Source organism: Culex pipiens, chromosome 3 (assembly GCF_016801865.2).
Source record: "Culex pipiens pallens isolate TS chromosome 3, TS_CPP_V2, whole genome shotgun sequence".
Lineage (NCBI taxonomy): Eukaryota > Metazoa > Arthropoda > Insecta > Diptera > Culicidae > Culex > Culex pipiens.
The window spans coordinates 175,331,029-175,348,438 of NC_068939.1; the positions used below are offsets into that span (position 1 = coordinate 175,331,029).

At 36.1% G+C, this 17,410-nt stretch overlaps 1 protein-coding gene across 1 annotated transcript in view; it reads right to left on the reverse strand.

The window, feature by feature from the left end:
- Positions 1–8,219: 8,219 nt before the first annotated feature.
- Positions 8,220–17,410, reverse strand: part of LOC120419227 (neuroligin-1) — a 282,177-nt gene continuing 272,986 nt past the window's right edge. The window contains exons 7-8 of the mRNA XM_039581883.2: positions 13,865–14,677; positions 8,220–9,092 (exon numbers count right to left, since the gene is read on the reverse strand). Of these exons, the coding sequence (XP_039437817.1) occupies positions 8,737–9,092; positions 13,865–14,677 (1,169 nt within the window). The 3' untranslated portion in view covers positions 8,220–8,736. The remainder of the gene's footprint in view (positions 9,093–13,864; positions 14,678–17,410) is intronic.

Below are 17,410 nucleotides of genomic sequence, written 5' to 3' on the forward strand. Positions count from 1 at the left end.
TTTAAAATTGAATTTTAAATCAATTTTTAAAAAATACATCTCGGCCCTTCTTGACAGAAATGTTCCATAGTTGATCCATCGACAAAATTTGTCTTGTCAATTTATTCTTTTTTGCATTAAAATGAATAAAAAAAAGTAATCAGAAATAGTTTTTAATCGTTTTTTCTACCGTTGCACATGAAAATTGACATAGGTCATTAGGACCCTATTGCACTTTGTCTTTAATTTAATAAACACATTTTTATAGGGTTGTCAAAACGACAAAAGTGGTATATTTTTTGCAAAAATGATAAAACAACGGCACGGCCGATTGGACATGACACTAGGAACAAATTTTCTTTAAATTTCTGAAACAAACTATCATCAGCACCATCTACATTCAAGTTGTCGAAGTATCATCGAGCGATTAAGCATGATTTCTCAAAATGTCTTATGAAATAATTAATTAAAATATTCAGCATTTGTATGGCACTAGAAAAAGTTTGTTGGCATTAAGTATGTCTTTATGATTCTTGGTAATTGATCTTTTATACTAAAGTTGCCGAAAAATTGATAGAAATTGTATTTATATTATAAATTCATAAGACCATTTCAAAAAGTGCCCATGAATTTGCAGCATCAGCTGGCTTTGTTTACGTTTGAAATCACGTGGCGCGATGATTTTGACACAAGCGATCTCGCTTGCGCAGGTTTGCGCCAAGAAGAAGTAAAAGAAAACCGGCTTCACTTTTTGAAACCCCGGGTCCCCGTGTCATGTCCGTTCGTCCGTGATAAAACTTCTACATTTCTGGAGTTTTTTTTTTTAAAAGGTCCAATAAACCAAATTTTCAGTTTTTGCTTTTTGGGTGTTTTTTAATACCCCAGACTCAAGGCGGTTACAAAAACATCCAAAAAGCAAAACTGGAAATTTGGTTTATTGGACCTTTTCAAAAAAAAACTCCAGATTTTATTCTTTTTCGATCGATTAGTGCGCTGACCACGGGGACGCGCTGTCTTGGTTTTGCATGCTCATTTTCATTTCTTTTGTGTCGCTGTTTGTGTGCTTGGGTGCGTGGTTATTATATATAGGTGAAGGGATTTTATTAAATGATCATTATATTGCATTATTATATTTATTTGATTATATAACCACACTATATTTTACACTTAACACATCATACAAAACACAAATGAAACTGTAAACAGGAGCGTTTGGTACGGTATGTCCACGCATCCTTCCTCCCCTGTAGATTCTGTGAAATGTGATCCGTTCTCAGAATCCTCTCTGCGGTAAACACAACGTAGTAGGCCTGGCCGCTTTAATTTATGCAATACATCTTCGGGGTTACTCAAGTGTACTGCAATAATTAATATTGACAAGAAAGAACTTGGGGCGTAATCTAACCGCAAGTTCTTCCAGGATGCTTTCTTCGGACTGGCTGCGCTTGTGTTCGATTAGATTAGATTAGATTAGATTTTATTCTTTTTCGATCAAATGGGATGCTTTCAAGCTGAACAATTCGGAACTTATTTTTACTGTCCACTAAAATTTAATCAAATGTTTCTTAAAATTGTTCATGATTTGCTCAACATCAAAATTATTTTAAATTTAGAAAAAAAAGAACTGAGAAGTTATGAGCGAAGCAATTTCCAAGATTTCCAGGTTTTCTCCAAGTTTTTTTTTCGAGGTGGCCTCCCTGATGTAAGAAGCATTGTGTCTGTCTGAAAGTTGTTAGATTTGATGGTGTAATATTGCCTCAATAATGCTTGAAAAAGTGGCGCAGTGAATTTCCACGTTGCTAAAACACGGCTGGTTCTAGTTTACCGTGCACATAAAACTTCTATGAATTTCGGATACAATTGCAAATGAAAAGTCATTCGTGTTAATTTATTACTCAGATCGTTTACTTTTTACAATTTGTTTTTTTGTTGTTGCTTTCAATCTCACCGCGTTACAATTCTCGCATTCCTCACAAATGCTCCATACTTGTTTGTTTGTTTACCTTTTTTTTGCTGCTGCTGCTGCTGTCAGCTTTCCTTAAAACAGCATCTTTGTTTAAAATCTAATGTATCGCTGCGCTCTCTCTCTCTCGCTCGCTCCCTTCGTACACTCATTCAGTTAAATTACTTTAATAAACATTTAACATTTTGGTTTTAGTTCGTCTTCATTTCCTTTTATCTGATTTTTGTTTGCCTCATGCTCTTTTTGTCTCTCTCATTATTTCCTAGTTGTGAATGTCATTAGTTGTGTGGCATTTTTTTTTGAGTGAGGGGAGGGGCAATTAGAGACAGAACTATCAGTTTGCTTTGTTTTGCTTTCTTGTTTAAAATGGATTTGTTTTACCTTTTGGTTTTGGTTAGTACTCCGTTTGCTGCTCCTTGTTTTCAGTTGTTTTTTTTTGTTTGGTGTGAATATGATTTTCCTTTCTTCATTTCCGTATCACAAGGAGAGAGCAATGAAGTGGCTTTCGTATCCCCGATGTTTTTTTTGACTTATCTTTTTCAAGATTTCAGTAGTTTTAGTTAATTGTTTAAACATTTTATCTATAGTTTGGGAGTGTTTGTCTGTTTGGGGTGTGTTTTTTTGTTTGTTCTGATCGGGAGAGGAAAAACTAATGTACAAAAGTTGTCGTTTTGCTCGATTGACGACAGTTTTTTTTTTTTGGAAGGTCTTTTAGCAACGCGTCGATGATTCGCTACAGTTTGTCTGGTGTATTTGTCTAATGATGATTTTTCGATAAACTTGAACAACTTTTACGTTTTTAAAATATTATAACAAATAAAATACCTACAGTGAGATGAAATTTAACAAAACAACCAAAAAGCATTTAAGTTAGTGCTTTTTGTTCTTTTTGGGACGGGTTTTCAACCAAAAATCGACAACTAAATACCAGTGAGTGAAACAGTTCTGCAATTTTATTGTTTTACAAGTGCTTTTTCCCAACTCAGTTGACCCAACCGGTTCAAACTGCAGTCAGTGCTAGCTTTAATTGAGCACTATAAAGTGCCATTGTCAGTCGTTTAGTGGCCATGATTGCTGGCTGGTACATTTTCGCAATTAAACTTCAAACAATAACCGTACAGAACCGTCCGACGATGATTTGCGGTTTACCCACTGGGATCGATCGTTGACGCTGGTAACATGGCCATTTGACCGTACAACAAACATCAGGACAGTAATCAATCAACAAAGTGTGTGTGTGTGTATGAGATTGTTTACACGAGTTCGTTTGTATGTGTGTGTGTTTGTGTGTATTGGCAATAAAAAGAGCACCAGTCAGTCAGTGTGTGTTGAGTATAAATGGTGTGTGTGTGTGTTAGATGTAACGTACAACACTTACAGTTTACCAACCGCAACAGATTCTTTCGGGTTTGTCCACAATGGGGACGACGCTCTCCCGGGATTGGACCACGTGGGATTCAAATGATTCACGACTTGCACCACTTGAACGAACCGTACTGTGTGATTTTTGGCGAGGAGGTCGATTCCGTTTAGGCATAAAGTAAGTAAAACATCTAGTATATTGATGCTCATAAACGCATAATTGTCCCATCTGGTTTTTTTAGCACTTTTGAGATTTTTTTTGGGTTTGATGTCTTTACATGTTGCTTATTACTATTCAAATGTTTCGAAAAATAGGTATTTTTCTGGGGTAAACAAGATAAACGCTGATAAAAATTTTAAAAATTAATGAAAACATAAAGTAGTAGAGTTTTTCGTAAAACAAAAGTTGCACAAAATTTATAAAAAAAATATCAGTAGGGTGTAAACACGTTACTTAATCTGCAAAGGTATATCTATTATTTATGTTTTTATTCTATGGCCTTAAGCTTGATTTAGAGACAATTTATTTTTTATTTTTTAAATAGTCCCCACGAGTGCCGGTTCCTCAAAATATTTTTTTTGAAAAGCAAAGAAAATTTCCTTTTTTTAGACATAAAGGATTGATCTTTTCGATCCTGAAACAGCAAAATGTAAATGTGAATGTAAATAAACAGTAAATTTGATATGTTACACTTAAAGTGTTACCCAAACAGCACTTGATCAACGACGACCAACTTTTTCAAAACTTTTTTTTCGTAAAATCGCGATAACTCGTGATGTTCATAACCAAACATCTTATGTTTACTTATCAAAATTTTTGTAATTCTCTTCTCTATATCTTTGTACAAAATTGTTTCACTCAAAAAAAAAACCCTGCAAAGTTAGAAAAAACACGAAATTTTAAAATGAAAATTTATGTTCTAAATGAAAAAATTACTCATCTGCGTAAATTTAGATTTGAAAAGTAACTTTTTTGCAATTCCGTCGTGAAACTACTTACTTTTCCTGTCATTCTTGAACGACGAAATAGCCTACTTTTCTGTACCAAAAATAAGAGAATCAAATAGCAAAACTTTTCAAAATAAATGCTGAAAAGTAACACTTTTCAACATTTTTTTTGATTTAAACGATTTATTGACAAAATACATGAAAAATTGACATAAAATTTCACTCAGTGTGTGTTTTTTGGAATTGCAAAAAATGTTGTATGGAACTCGTTGCAAAACTTGATTTTTTCAGCACTCTTCGTATTTATCCAACTCGGTGAACCTCGTTGGATAAATGTACGACTCGTGCTGAAAAAATCCTCTTTTTGCAACTTGTTGCATAAACTACTATAAAATGTCCCTTAAAATGACATGTTCCAATTTTTTTTACAGTCGAGTAATGCAAAATTGCGGAGTTTTTAAAACTTTTTTAGTGTTTTTATGAAAAATACTCCATCAAATCGGGCGTACAATTTTACATAAAAGTCCCTTTGACACCAAATTTCTATGTCATCACCGTTTCAGGCTGCAAATTATTGAAAAACAACTCTATCTTCGCATGTTCAAAAATGGAAGGGGAATCGGAACATCAGTTTCTAAGACATCGGCATTTAAAATTAAGTGCTGCTTGTGTTAAACTTAGAAAACACCAATTTTATTGTTTCATTATATTTGCGAGGGCTGTATCTCAGAACTGAAAAGACAAACCTTAAATATTTCTCGGAAGTTTTTCCTAAAAAAATTCTCTGCTATTTAAGAAAAAAAAAAATAGATAAAAAAAACAATACATTGTTGTATTTTTTTTCCTAAAACTGGCTTTAATTCGAAATCAGTGCACTTTATAAAAAATGTGCTAAGTAAAAACCTATAAACTTGCCGAAGACACCACGTTTTCTAATATTTATATAATAATTTTGTATGGTTTTCGTGAAGAATTGCTCTAATGCCATTTTATCAAAATTCACTTGATATCTTTTCGTTATCAATTTTATTTAACATCCTGAGTTAATTTCTGGATTTTTTTGATTTTCTTCGAAATATTTCAAAAATTTATATAAAAAAATAATTCAGATGATGTCCGAAATCACCATTGAACCGAGTCCTCTAAAGGAGGTATTAGACTATGGAGCAGTTCTCTACGATTTTTTAAAATCAATTTTAATTTTTGTATTTTTTAATCCAGCTGAAACTTTTTTGATGGCTTCGGTATGCCCAAAGAAGCCATTTTGCATTATTAGTTTGTCCATATAATTTTCCATACAAATTTTTCAGCTGTCCATATAAAAATGATATATGAAAATTCAAAAATCGGTATCTTTTGAAGGAATTTTTTGATCGATTTGGTGTCTTCGGCAAAGTTGTAGGTATGAATAAGGACTACACTGAAAACAAATGATACACGGTAAAAAAATTGATGATCTTTAATTGCAATTTTTTTCACTAAAGCTTGATTTGCAAAAAACACTATTTTTTTTCATTTTCTGATATGTTTTAGGGGACATCAAATGCCAACTTTACAGAAATTTCCTGAATGGGTAAAAAATCTTTGACCAAATTATGAAATTTGGAACCAATACTGATTTTTTTCAAAAAATCTAACTACCGGTCGCAGAAATTTTTCAACTTTATTTTTTGATGTAAAATCGAATTTGCAATCAAAAAATACTTTGATAAAATTTTAATAAATTGCACCGTTTTCAACTTATAGCCATTTTTAGGTTACTTTTTTAAATAGTCGCAGTTATTAATTTTTTTAAATTGGTGCCCATGTTTGCCCACATTTGAAAAAAATATTTTTGAAAAGCTGAGAAAATTCTCTATAATTTGCTTTTTTGAACTTTGTTGATACGACCCTTAGTTGCTGAAATATGCAAAAGTTTAAAAACAGGAAAATTGATATTTTTTAAGTCTCACAAACAGCCCACATTTAAATCAAGACTGATATTTCAAAAGGGCCAAACATTAAATATTATGCCATTTTGAAATGTTAGTCTTGATTCAAAAAAATTGAAAGTGTTGTTTTCGAAAAGATCACAAAATTTCAAGAATGTTTAGGATTTCTCTCATATTCCGGGAATGTCCCCAAGGGGCCACCGGGAACCAGTTCCAGAATGGGTCAGCAAACAATTGTTCAACGACATGACCGTAGATTGACATATTAGGGTGTAATATCAAAATCGATTTTCCAGCACAGCAATTTTTCAGTTCCTTTTGGGGTCCTAAACAACTCCCCAAAGTTTGGGAACGATTGGTTTAGTCCTCGCTTTGCGCAAAGCGATTCAATTTTCCATATAAATTTGTATGGGAAAAATCAATGTTTTAAATTTTAATATTTAAAAAATCCAGGTTTCACGCTGTACTCAAACCGGATTAATATTCGGATGCTCTGGAAGGTGCTCTACAGCTTTCCCGAAGAGAGTATAGTGCTATCTTGTCCCTGAAAGAAGATACAGCGTCCTCAAAACTCGTCTTAAACGTGATTTTCGAGCAAAAAACACGTTTTAGACGAGTTTTGAACACGCTGTATCTTTTTTAAGAGCAAGTTAGCACCATACTCTCTTCGGAAAAGTTGTAGAGCACCTCCTAGAGCATCCGAATATGAATCCGGTTTGAGTACAGCGTGAAACGTGGATTTTATAAATATCAAAATCCAAAAAATGGGTTTTCCCATACAAATTAATATGGAAAATTGAATCGCTTTGCGCAAGGCGAGGACTAAACCAATCGTTCCCAAACTTTGGGGAGTGGTTATGAACCCTAAAATGAACTGAAAAATTGCTGTGTTCGCTAAATTTGGACAACTTTATTTTTTCCAAACAACCATATTACACCCTATCACATATCTTTCAATTTCATGAAGTTTGCTGTAGCCGATTCCCGGTGGCCACAGTGACCAAATCCGGTTTTCCAGGTCGGTTTCGAAAAGGCGACGTCCTAAGCATTCATTTGTGACAAAAAGAATCGGAATCGGTCAAAAACTGGATTGTTGACGATTTTTTAAAGTTTGGGGTCGAAAAGGACCCCAATACCTTAAAAATAACGCTACCCTAGGGGTCGCCCGAGGTTTATTTGTTTTGTAAAATGTGTATTTATACTATAAATTTAATGTCAGAAAATTTCAAGGCTCTTGCATATATATAGCAAAAGTTATGGCAAATTTAAATTCAAAAAGGCCCCAATACCGTAGGAAGGTTAAAAACAAAGATAAATTAATCAAGATAAACGCAAATTGAAATACTACGCAAATTAAAACAAGAGAAGTAAAGTTTTTCGTAGAACAAAAGTTCCTCAAAATGACCTCCTAAACACGAGAAAAATGAAAATCTTCGAAAAAAAATTTGGACAGTAGAGGGTTAGCGAAAGTGGGTCAAAATCGACTATTTTAAAGAGTCATTCAAAAATCGGGATGTTTTTCCGTGTACCCTTTTCTAGCTGCGAAAGGGCTCTTCTGCAAAAACTCATAAGAGGATATTTTGTGTCTTTATCGAAAATTGGTTACTTTTGTTGAATTGTAATGTTGAAAAGTGAAAAGTGTTTTGCAATCATGAAGACATGCAATTCTTAAAATGAAGTTTTTGTAGGTTAAATAATCCTTTTTGGAACAGGCTTCTTTTCAGCTAATCTTCTATATATATATATAAAATATTTCGACGGTTTTGTTCGAACGCGAATCAATTCAATACGGAACGTCGGATCGAGGTGCTCTTTATTGCGTTGGGTTCGTATAAGTCCAAGGAAGGTTTTTACGCCAAAAAGTTCCAACTTTGGCCACTCTGGAACCGATTCCGGTAAATCTGCAGATTGTATGGGAAAAGTGGCGTAAAATCAAATTAAGATCATAGGAGGGTGAAGAAGCATTTTAAAAACGTCAACAAACGAAAAAAGGCAGAACGAAGTTTGTCGGGTAAGGCTTGTCTTTTTAATAATTTTTTATGTTGATTTCTCGTCACGTTCATAAAAAAGTTGGGCTTCCTGAGCACGCTCCAATCGACAGAATCGATAGTTAATTTATAGCCTGTACAACACAGAACACATATCGGGTGCACATTGAATCTCAATGGAGGAGCTCGGTTTCCTAGAATGAATCCATGGAGGCGCCTGGCTTCTTAATTTGGAACCTTAGCAAGTGGTCGGAAATGAACTCAAATTAAATTCTGTCTTATGGAAAGATAACGTTCAAAATGTGTTAAAATTATAAAATCATTAAAAATAAAAATTTGACAAATAAAATCCTTCGACAGTTCTCAAACCCTCTGACCGTCACTGTACCCCTCGCTCCTCCACACAGTCCGGCTCATCAAAGTCGTGCTGGAGTCATCGTTAATGTTCTAAGCGGGAGGGGGTCCTTCCCCCACCCCTCTAATCCCCTTTTCAAACAATTTCCCCCTCGTGTGAATGGTGATGCTGATGGTGGTCACCACTGCTGTTGCTGCTGGCAAAGTGCAATCATACCCGCATTTCGCTCATGGCCGCGTGGGGCAGTTGCTGTTGCTGCTGCTGCTGCTGGGGACAACCCCCCTTGAGGTTCTGGAGCTCCTGCTGCTGCTGCTGCTGCTGTTGGGATGGGTGAGAGTGTGAGTGGGAGTGTGAGTGTTGGTGTGCGTGCTGGTGGGTGATGCCACTGCTGGGTGGTGGCGGGGGCGGATGCTGGGTCGATGCGCTCGACATGCTGGACCGTTGCTGCTGCTGGTGGTGGTGATGGTCCGGGGAACTTGTCCGGACGGCCACGGTGGTCGCCGCGTTCGAACGCATGTGGATGCCGATGGCGGTTCCGTTGGGTGGTAGCTTATTTTGTGACGCCTCTAGGAAGAAAGGAGAAGTTGGTAAAGAAAAGATTGTTAGATTGCTTTGATTGCAACCAAAATTGAAGGGATGATTTTTTGAGTGTTGACATGATAATGGTTAAGAATCTTGGCTTTTTGAAAAAAAAAATACGTTTTCAGAAAAGAACCCATTAAAAAACTATTTAAATTTTTTTTTCAACCTGAATTTACTTTTTTGGATTAACTTTCAAATGGAGACAGTCAAATGCAAAATGCAAAGTAACAATAAATTTTAAAATAAGATTTACCTTAAAAAAATATTTTTTTATTTTTTAAAGATTTTTTGAGAAAAAAAAAATCTTTGAACATAAATGGACTCGAAAAATCCAGGGCAAAAAAAATAAAATTCAAAATATTACTAAATTTTACCAAAAAGACCAACTGAAAGGTATTTGAATAAAAAAGAACCGCAAAATGTATTTCCAACAGAAAAAAAAATCATCGGTACTTAGAAATTTGAGAGCGTATGATTGCAAAACAATCGAACTGGTGTTAAGAAGCATTTTTTTTTGTAGATTTTACTCGGTTTGTTCTAGGTCGCATCGAGGAGCTCCGATTTGGATGAAATTTTCAGCGTTTGTTTGTCTATACATGAAATGAACTCATGCCTAATATGAGCCCTCTACGACAAAGGGAAGTGGGGTAAAACAAGCTTTGAAGTTTGAGGTCTAAAAAACATAACCAAATTTTAAAATTGTTCGAATTTTGATAAACCTTTATCAATTTGAACTCCCTTAGTTGGACTTCAACGGTCCTTTGAAGCACTTCAAAATGTGCCATAAACATCTAGGATTGGTTTGACTTTTAAAATAGCTTTTGCAAATTACTGTTAAAAATTGATGTTTTTAAAACCTTAATAAAGTTTTGCAACAGCCTTCAACACCCTTACTACCTTTGTTTTAGGATTTTTTTTTGAATTTCGTGGACTTTAGCCTGTTTATGGTACATATTAACTGTTTGTCAATGGCAGTTTTTCTCATAGTTTTACGATGTTTCTTTTGCCCAGTATCCCAACAAGTGCCGTCTAGATTTTAAAGTTTTTTTGGACTTGAAATTTCAATGCCTGTTTTTTCTTATATTTGACAAAACACGGTTTTTCGTAAAATCGAAAATACTCGTGATGATTACAAGCAAACCAGAAATGGAAGGGGCCGTATTGCCCTTTCGTTGGCGGTGAATGACCCATATTTAATGAAAAACAAACTTTTGTAATCAATTTTTAATCTAGGTATTAGAAGTGCGTTGTATTTTATTGATTTTCGCATTTATAGATATTTTGTAAATTCAGAACATTGGGTTGACAGATAGGAAAAAGACTTTTAGCTTTGAGGAAGGATTTTTTCATTAATTCATTGATATTTTGAATTTTTCTGATGGTTGCCGAACAAAATGCTCAAATCAGTATGTGATAATACTGGCCATTTCTTTTTAAATTAGGCTTAAAATTTTTAATTTTTTGCTATGATAAAAGAAAATCTGATTATCAGGGTATTATTAAAAATTAAAATTACTGGGAAGGAAAAAACTTTCATTTATTGTTTCATAGCCTAATACATATTTTTAAAATTCTATTTCAGATGCATTTGCAATCAAATTGACAGCAATTTGTTGTCAAGGTACACTGTCTTCAAGTTAGAGATATCCTTAGGCTAATATTTTCCAAAAGTATTTTTTTTTTGCAATTTGAAAATATATCGTGAAGGAAATAAAAAGCATTATTGAATAATTATTTTCGAAAAGCCCTTCACAACTTTTCACAGTGTTGCTTTAAAGGTCGACGTCGTCGTGCTATCTTGTCGCACCCGCCATTTTGACGTTCCGAGAAAAACGCGTTTTAATGTTTGACCTTGAATATTCAAAAACGAGAGCACGCAATGTAAACAATAACAAACACGTTTTGTTTGGCTGACCATTCTGTCCCAAAGTTTGGTTGAAGTTGGTTGCTGGAGTCCCGAGTTTTAATTACAAATGTTTACGGTAGTCTAGCTTGTACGTGCGACAAACGCATCCTGACTTTCCTAGCCTGAAATCCCTTTGGCCTTTTGTCGCACTTACATCAATTTTCATGGAGTGACAAGATAGCACGACAAGATTGAAACTACTTTCATATGTAAAGTGACAAAAATGCACGGAGTTTTTTCGGTTTTTGTTGAATATCTCAGGATTGAAATCGAATTTTGGGGATCTGTGAAGGTCAAAAGGTGAGGCATTGTGAGCTGCACAAAATGGCGTTTTTAACTCAATTTGGCCCAAAATGCACGTACGACAAGTTAGCACGATGGCGACGAGGTGAAGCTGTTCATCATTTTTTAAAGAACTCCAAAATGCTCTGTATTTCATTCAATTTCTGCACCATTCTAAAAGCCATTGAAAGAATTTTCAATCTAAATCAAATGCTTCAAAAACTTCATATTATTTATTGTTGCAAACATTGACGTTCTGATTATCAATCATTAATTAATGACGGTTTTCATAACGACGATTTCGACTAGGAATGAATAAAACGTTATCAGGAAGTATTAATACGGTCAGGGTACTATTCTAAACGACTTGTAGAAGATTTTTTTTCAAAATATAGTCCGGGAAACAAAATTCATATCTTGGAACGAAAAATCATGGCAATGATAGAATTCTTTACCGAGAAATTCCAGCTCAAATCAGGAATTTTTCTGATACTTTTGTACCCGACCCTTTCCGATTTCAATGAAACTTTATAGACATGTTATCCTAGACCTATATAAGCCATTTTTGTGTATATGGAGCCAATAGTACTCGAAATCAACATTTGAGAAGGGTGTACGGTATTTAAATATTTTTGTATTTTGCAATTTAAAAATTACTGTATCTCGAAGCAGTTGCGTCGTATCAAAAAGTGGTCAAAGACAAACTTGTAGGAAATTGGACGAGCTTTCTGAAAAAAATACCGGGCAGACTGTAAGCTCATCCAATTGAAATGCTGTCAAAGACAAACTTATGGGAAATTGGACGAGCTTTCCGGTAAAAATATTTACCAGACTGAAAAACCAAGTCTGTCATATAGAAATTGCCAAAAACCACAAAAAAACCCATTTTTTCAACATTTTTATTTTTAAAACCGCTGTATCTTCACAAGAACTGGTCTGGGGAATCGATTCCCACTACCGGTTTTTGAACATTTTGACGTTTAAACCACTTTTCATAAAAACAGTTTTAGTAAATGATTTTTGTATTTTTTTAGGAGAGACATACCATCCTGCCTTTTTCGTCAGTCTTTTGGTAACATCTGAGGCTATTTCTTCAAAAAATTTGAACGAAAAAAAAAATCGTGACATGACCTTTAAATTTAAGTTTGGACTTAAAAATCAAAAAATCTCATGTAAGTGGCCTGTATTTTTGTTTCAGTGTATTTTTTTCAGAAAGCTCGTCCAATTTCCTACAAGTTTGTCTTTGACCACTTTTTGATACGACGCAACGGCTTCGAGTTACAGTAATTTATAAATTGCACAATACAAAAATATTTTAAAAATACCTTACAACCTTCTCAAATGTTGTTTACGAGTACTATTGGCTCCATATACACAAAAATGGCTTATATTATAGGTCTAGGATAACATGTCTTTAAAGTTTCATTTAAATCGGAGAGGGTCGGGTACAAAAGTACCAGAAACATTCCTAATTTGAGCTGGAATTGCTCTACCTTAAAAGACTTTGTCGATCGGCGCTTGCCCCTCACCCAGTCGGCCTGGGTTCGATCCCAGACGGTCCCGGTGGCATTTTTCGAGACGAGATTTGCCTGATCACGCCTTCCGTTGGACGGAGAATTAAATGTTGGCCTCGGTCTTACCTAAAGGGTTAAGTCGATAGCTCAGTCCAGGTGTAGGAGTCATCTCCCTGGGTCCTGCCTTGGTGGAGTCGCTGGTAGGCAGTTGGACTAACAATCCAAATTCACATGCCCATACCCATGACGCGAAAAATTAAATGAAGCCTTGAATAGAAAAAAAACTATTGTTTTTCAACCTAGAGTACATGGACAAAGTTTTATTCAAATAAAACAAAAAGCGAACCTCTATTTTGCAACGTTCTGTTCCTAAAATTAATGGGCAATCAGTATTTCCAATTAATTTAATTTGAATAGCATTAAAACAAATCAATGCTCAATTTAGAATCGTTTTAAATTTAATCCTTTTTCTCGACAATGCGAAGTGATAATGAATAAATTGGCTTTCGGGACCATTCATAACCAGTAGCTTTGAAATTGGACCGATAAAATTCCATTGAAATATGTTTCAATTCAATTTGATTCCATCTAAATGCGCTGTGAAACACCAATTAGCGACTCTTTTCTAAGTAGAGTCAAGTTAAACCATGCTACAGGTGGATTTTATGCGTCCATCAGTCTGATTATGAATTTCTACAGAGAAACATATTTTACTACACCAGGCACTAAAAGCTAATATTATATTTCAAATTGGCTTACAAAAGTTTCGAATGCAAAACTCGTCGCTTTCATATTCATCATTATACGGAAGGATGCTGCTGCTTCCGTTCATTACTGGTTGAGGTATTGCTCTGCTTCCGGTTAATTTGTTAAAGTTATGAAAAATTGCAGGCGCAGATTGCGTCATGCTATTCAGGGTGCGAGATCGAGGGGGTTATTCCACATTTTTGTTCAAGGTTAACAAAACAATAAAAAAAGCAATGTTATGCGAGGCATGCGCAATGTGACAAGATAGCACAACAGCGACAAGGTTGTCGCTCGCCACGTCACTTACCTGCGCCGCTGTTGCTGGTCAGTCCGGTGGCGTTCCGGGGCAGTGTCATGCACTCGTTCCGGTTGTAGCTCATCGGGATGTGCACCGTGCCGGGTTTGGGCAGTGTCATCATGCCGGTGCCGCCCGTGAAGGTGGTATTTTTGATCGGGATGGCGATGTGCTCGGGTGGTCCTCGGACCGTTTTGTACGAGGTGTTGTTGGCCAGCGAGATTTTTGCATTATTTGTGCCCTGGGAAAGGCCACCGCCACTGGTGGGGACGTTACAGGTTCCACCGCCACCGCCACCACCACCACCAACACCACCCATGTCACCGGTTCCACCCGGCGAACCGCCCTTCATCACGTTGATCTGCATCGCGTTCGAGCAGATGTGGGGTGATTTGACCTCCCCTGCCAGTATGAGCGCTCCGGTGTCGTGATTCTCGACGTCCACTATCACGTTCGCGGACTGCGAGTGGCCCAGGTGGTAGTGGGCGTGCTTAATCGGATCAAACGGGCCCTGCTGGTGCATTCCGGCGCCCCGCTGCTGGTACTGCTTCTGCAGACTTTTGACCTCCAACCGCGTCTTGTCCCGCTGGTAGTACACGCCGGCGAAGATGAGCACGTTCAGAATCAGCAAGCTGCATCCGATGGCGATGGTGACGCTGAGGGCCGTCGAGTACGCCGCATATCCGGCCGCCTCCAGCCCGGCCATCGTGTCCGTTGACGCGTTCAGCACCGTGGCCGTGGGATGGGCCTGCCCACCGTACCCGGTGTAGTTGCCCACGGGCATGCACGTGGTCAGCAGCGCCGGTTCCATCGTTGTCATTCCCACTGCGGAAGAGAGAAAACAGACCGAGAGACATCAATTGAGGACAGCGAAATGGTTGCACCAATCCGGAGTGAACGGGGGATAAAAATCGGTGAAACTTTGATGAAAGCGCAAAAGGGCGAAGTTGACCCTCAACTAAATACACCCAAACGTAACAACTCTGCACGGAGAAAAAAGAGTTCCCAAAATCGTGAACATGCGTTTATGAAAATGGGAACCACGAACAAAAAGTTCAATTTGCATGGTAAGTTTTTGAAAAACGTACCATGGGATTTGAACACTTTGTTCGTAGTTCCCATTTTCATGAATGCATGTTCACGATTTTGGAAACTCTTTTGTCTCCATGTGGAAACCAATCTTTATATCTAGAGTGTTTTTTGAAAAGCTATTGTTTGTTAAACATATGACAAACAACTAACTAATAAAAAAAAGTCTAGATATTTGTTTTCTTTCAGATTGCTTGGTTAAAAAATAGTTAAACGTCAAAAATAATAAGGGAGCGTTCTTTTATTACGTAACGCAAAAAAATCTGAATTTTATACCCCCTCACCCCCTCGTTTTACAAAATTTCCATACACATTTAAAAAAATGTATGGAACGTAACACGGCCTCCGAACCAGTCATGCTTTTGAACGGGTTCTCCGTTCGTTCAAGTTCACACAGCAACACGGAAAATAACAGCTCTGAGAACGAACGCTCGTCTCTAAGAAACGTTCGTTCAGTAGGCTTTTTTGAAACGAACGGAGAACCCAGTTCAGAACTCTAGCAAACCCCTCTCCCCCCAACTACGTTACGTAATAGAACGCTCACTAACAAAGCAAAATGATGGAGGTGTTTGTGGATGCAAATCTGGATATCATTAATTAAAACATAATTATTTAATTTTCATGACATTTCATTTCACGTTCAACGGAAATTTGAAGAAAATATTTATGACCTGCTTTCAGTTTTGTTTTTTGTTAAAAAAAAATTAATGCATCGTCGTTTATCGTTCAGCCCAGTTAGCGAGCATCATTCGGTTATTATCCGTGCACCACCAAACCGAAGTGCGCATCTCTTCTGTTGTGCGAAAAATCTGTTGCGCCGTACAAAAATTGTGTGGTTTGTCGTAATCGTGTACAGTCATCCCTCCCACAAATTCGGAACACTTTTTTCTTACGGATGTAAACAAACTTTGGATCTCTCCAGGAGTACATATTTGTAAAAAAATAATGACTTCACACACTGCAACCAGTGAAACTCAAGCTTAGTGATGTTTTTCCATGGTCTGATTTTTTTTTTGTGAAAATATCAGTAAAATTCAGGTGTTCCACAATTGTGGGAGGCACAATACCATCCCACAATCATGGAACAAGCAATTTGGAGGCAGTGTTTTGCTGCTCAGGATAAAATAGTCTCGAAATGCAGGTTTTATTTAAAAAGTACTGCTTTTACCACTGAAATAGCAAGAGAATGTCGAAATAAAGGCCCTAAAAATAGTAGGTTCAACAGAAAAGATGCATTTGGCATGCTATTGACAAATCATCACAAAAGTGTTCCGAATTTGTGGGTGTTCCGAATATGTGGGATGACTGTACACCAGCCTGTGGCGCAACAGGCTTTGACAGGTTGCGCTCGTATTTTGATTTTGGTCTGCTTCGTTTATAATTTAGAGTAAGATCAAAAATTCCTACAATGCCTTCAAGAAGGGGACATCCGGACTATGCTGTTGAATTTTGTTACAGAAATTCGTAACACTGAACTAAATAAAGAACATTTTAGAGTCATGTTCGTGGTTTTTTGCTAACTTAAATTGGATGATATTTTTTAAAAAGTATTTTTGGTGTGTATAAAATCAGGCATTTTGGTGATTATAATATGTTTTTTTTTGCATTTCTAACAAAAGAAACATTTAAGGTTTGCTTTTAGAAAAGCGGTTTTCTCAGAAATCTTAAAAAAAAAAACGTGCAAGGTGGGGTATCGTCCCAGAAAAAAAATCCTATTACTAATTTGAAGGTTTTTTTTGCGCTCTTTCGATTGAATTTTGGCCCGAAACCCGGAACTCAAAACCTGATTTTTGAGTGTTTTTTTCTGAAATACTTGTACGATGTCTGTATTCGCTCTTAAAAATTTGTGTCTTCCATCATTGGAAAACCGCTCGTAAAACCCACAATTTTTATGTTTCAGATTTGTAGCCGTGGGGTCGGAGAAAAACATTCTATTTTTCGATTCATAATTTTGGACCAGTAAATGTGGTCAAAGACATTTTTAGAGGTATTTGACTATTTTACAGATAACACTATCAAATTAAAAGAATTCAGTTTCAAACAAAAAGCCATTCGAAAACATGCGCAATAAACTGCTTGGACCCAAAATTTGAAGCTTTTTCAAAATTTATTTCCAGAGATATAGCCATATTAGTGTTTAACGTCTTATTTTTACCCTATATTTTCCTATTAAATTTTTGGTTTTATACAGAATCGTATACTGAATATCACATTCGAAGTTCCAGTCGTCAAGTCGAAGCATAAGTGCGCAGGGAACTCAGGACACTGTGACGAGGAGTTCGTCAATTTTGAGTTAAATTTTATTTTTTCATTGGACTTAGAATGCCTTACTTTCGAAAAATATAAAATACAATTTTATTTTATTACAATTTGAGTTTGAAATCAAGAATTTTCATAAATTTCAAAAAAAAAATATATTTAATAAACACTCTTAATTTTGAAATAACTTCGATTTTTTTTAAATTTACT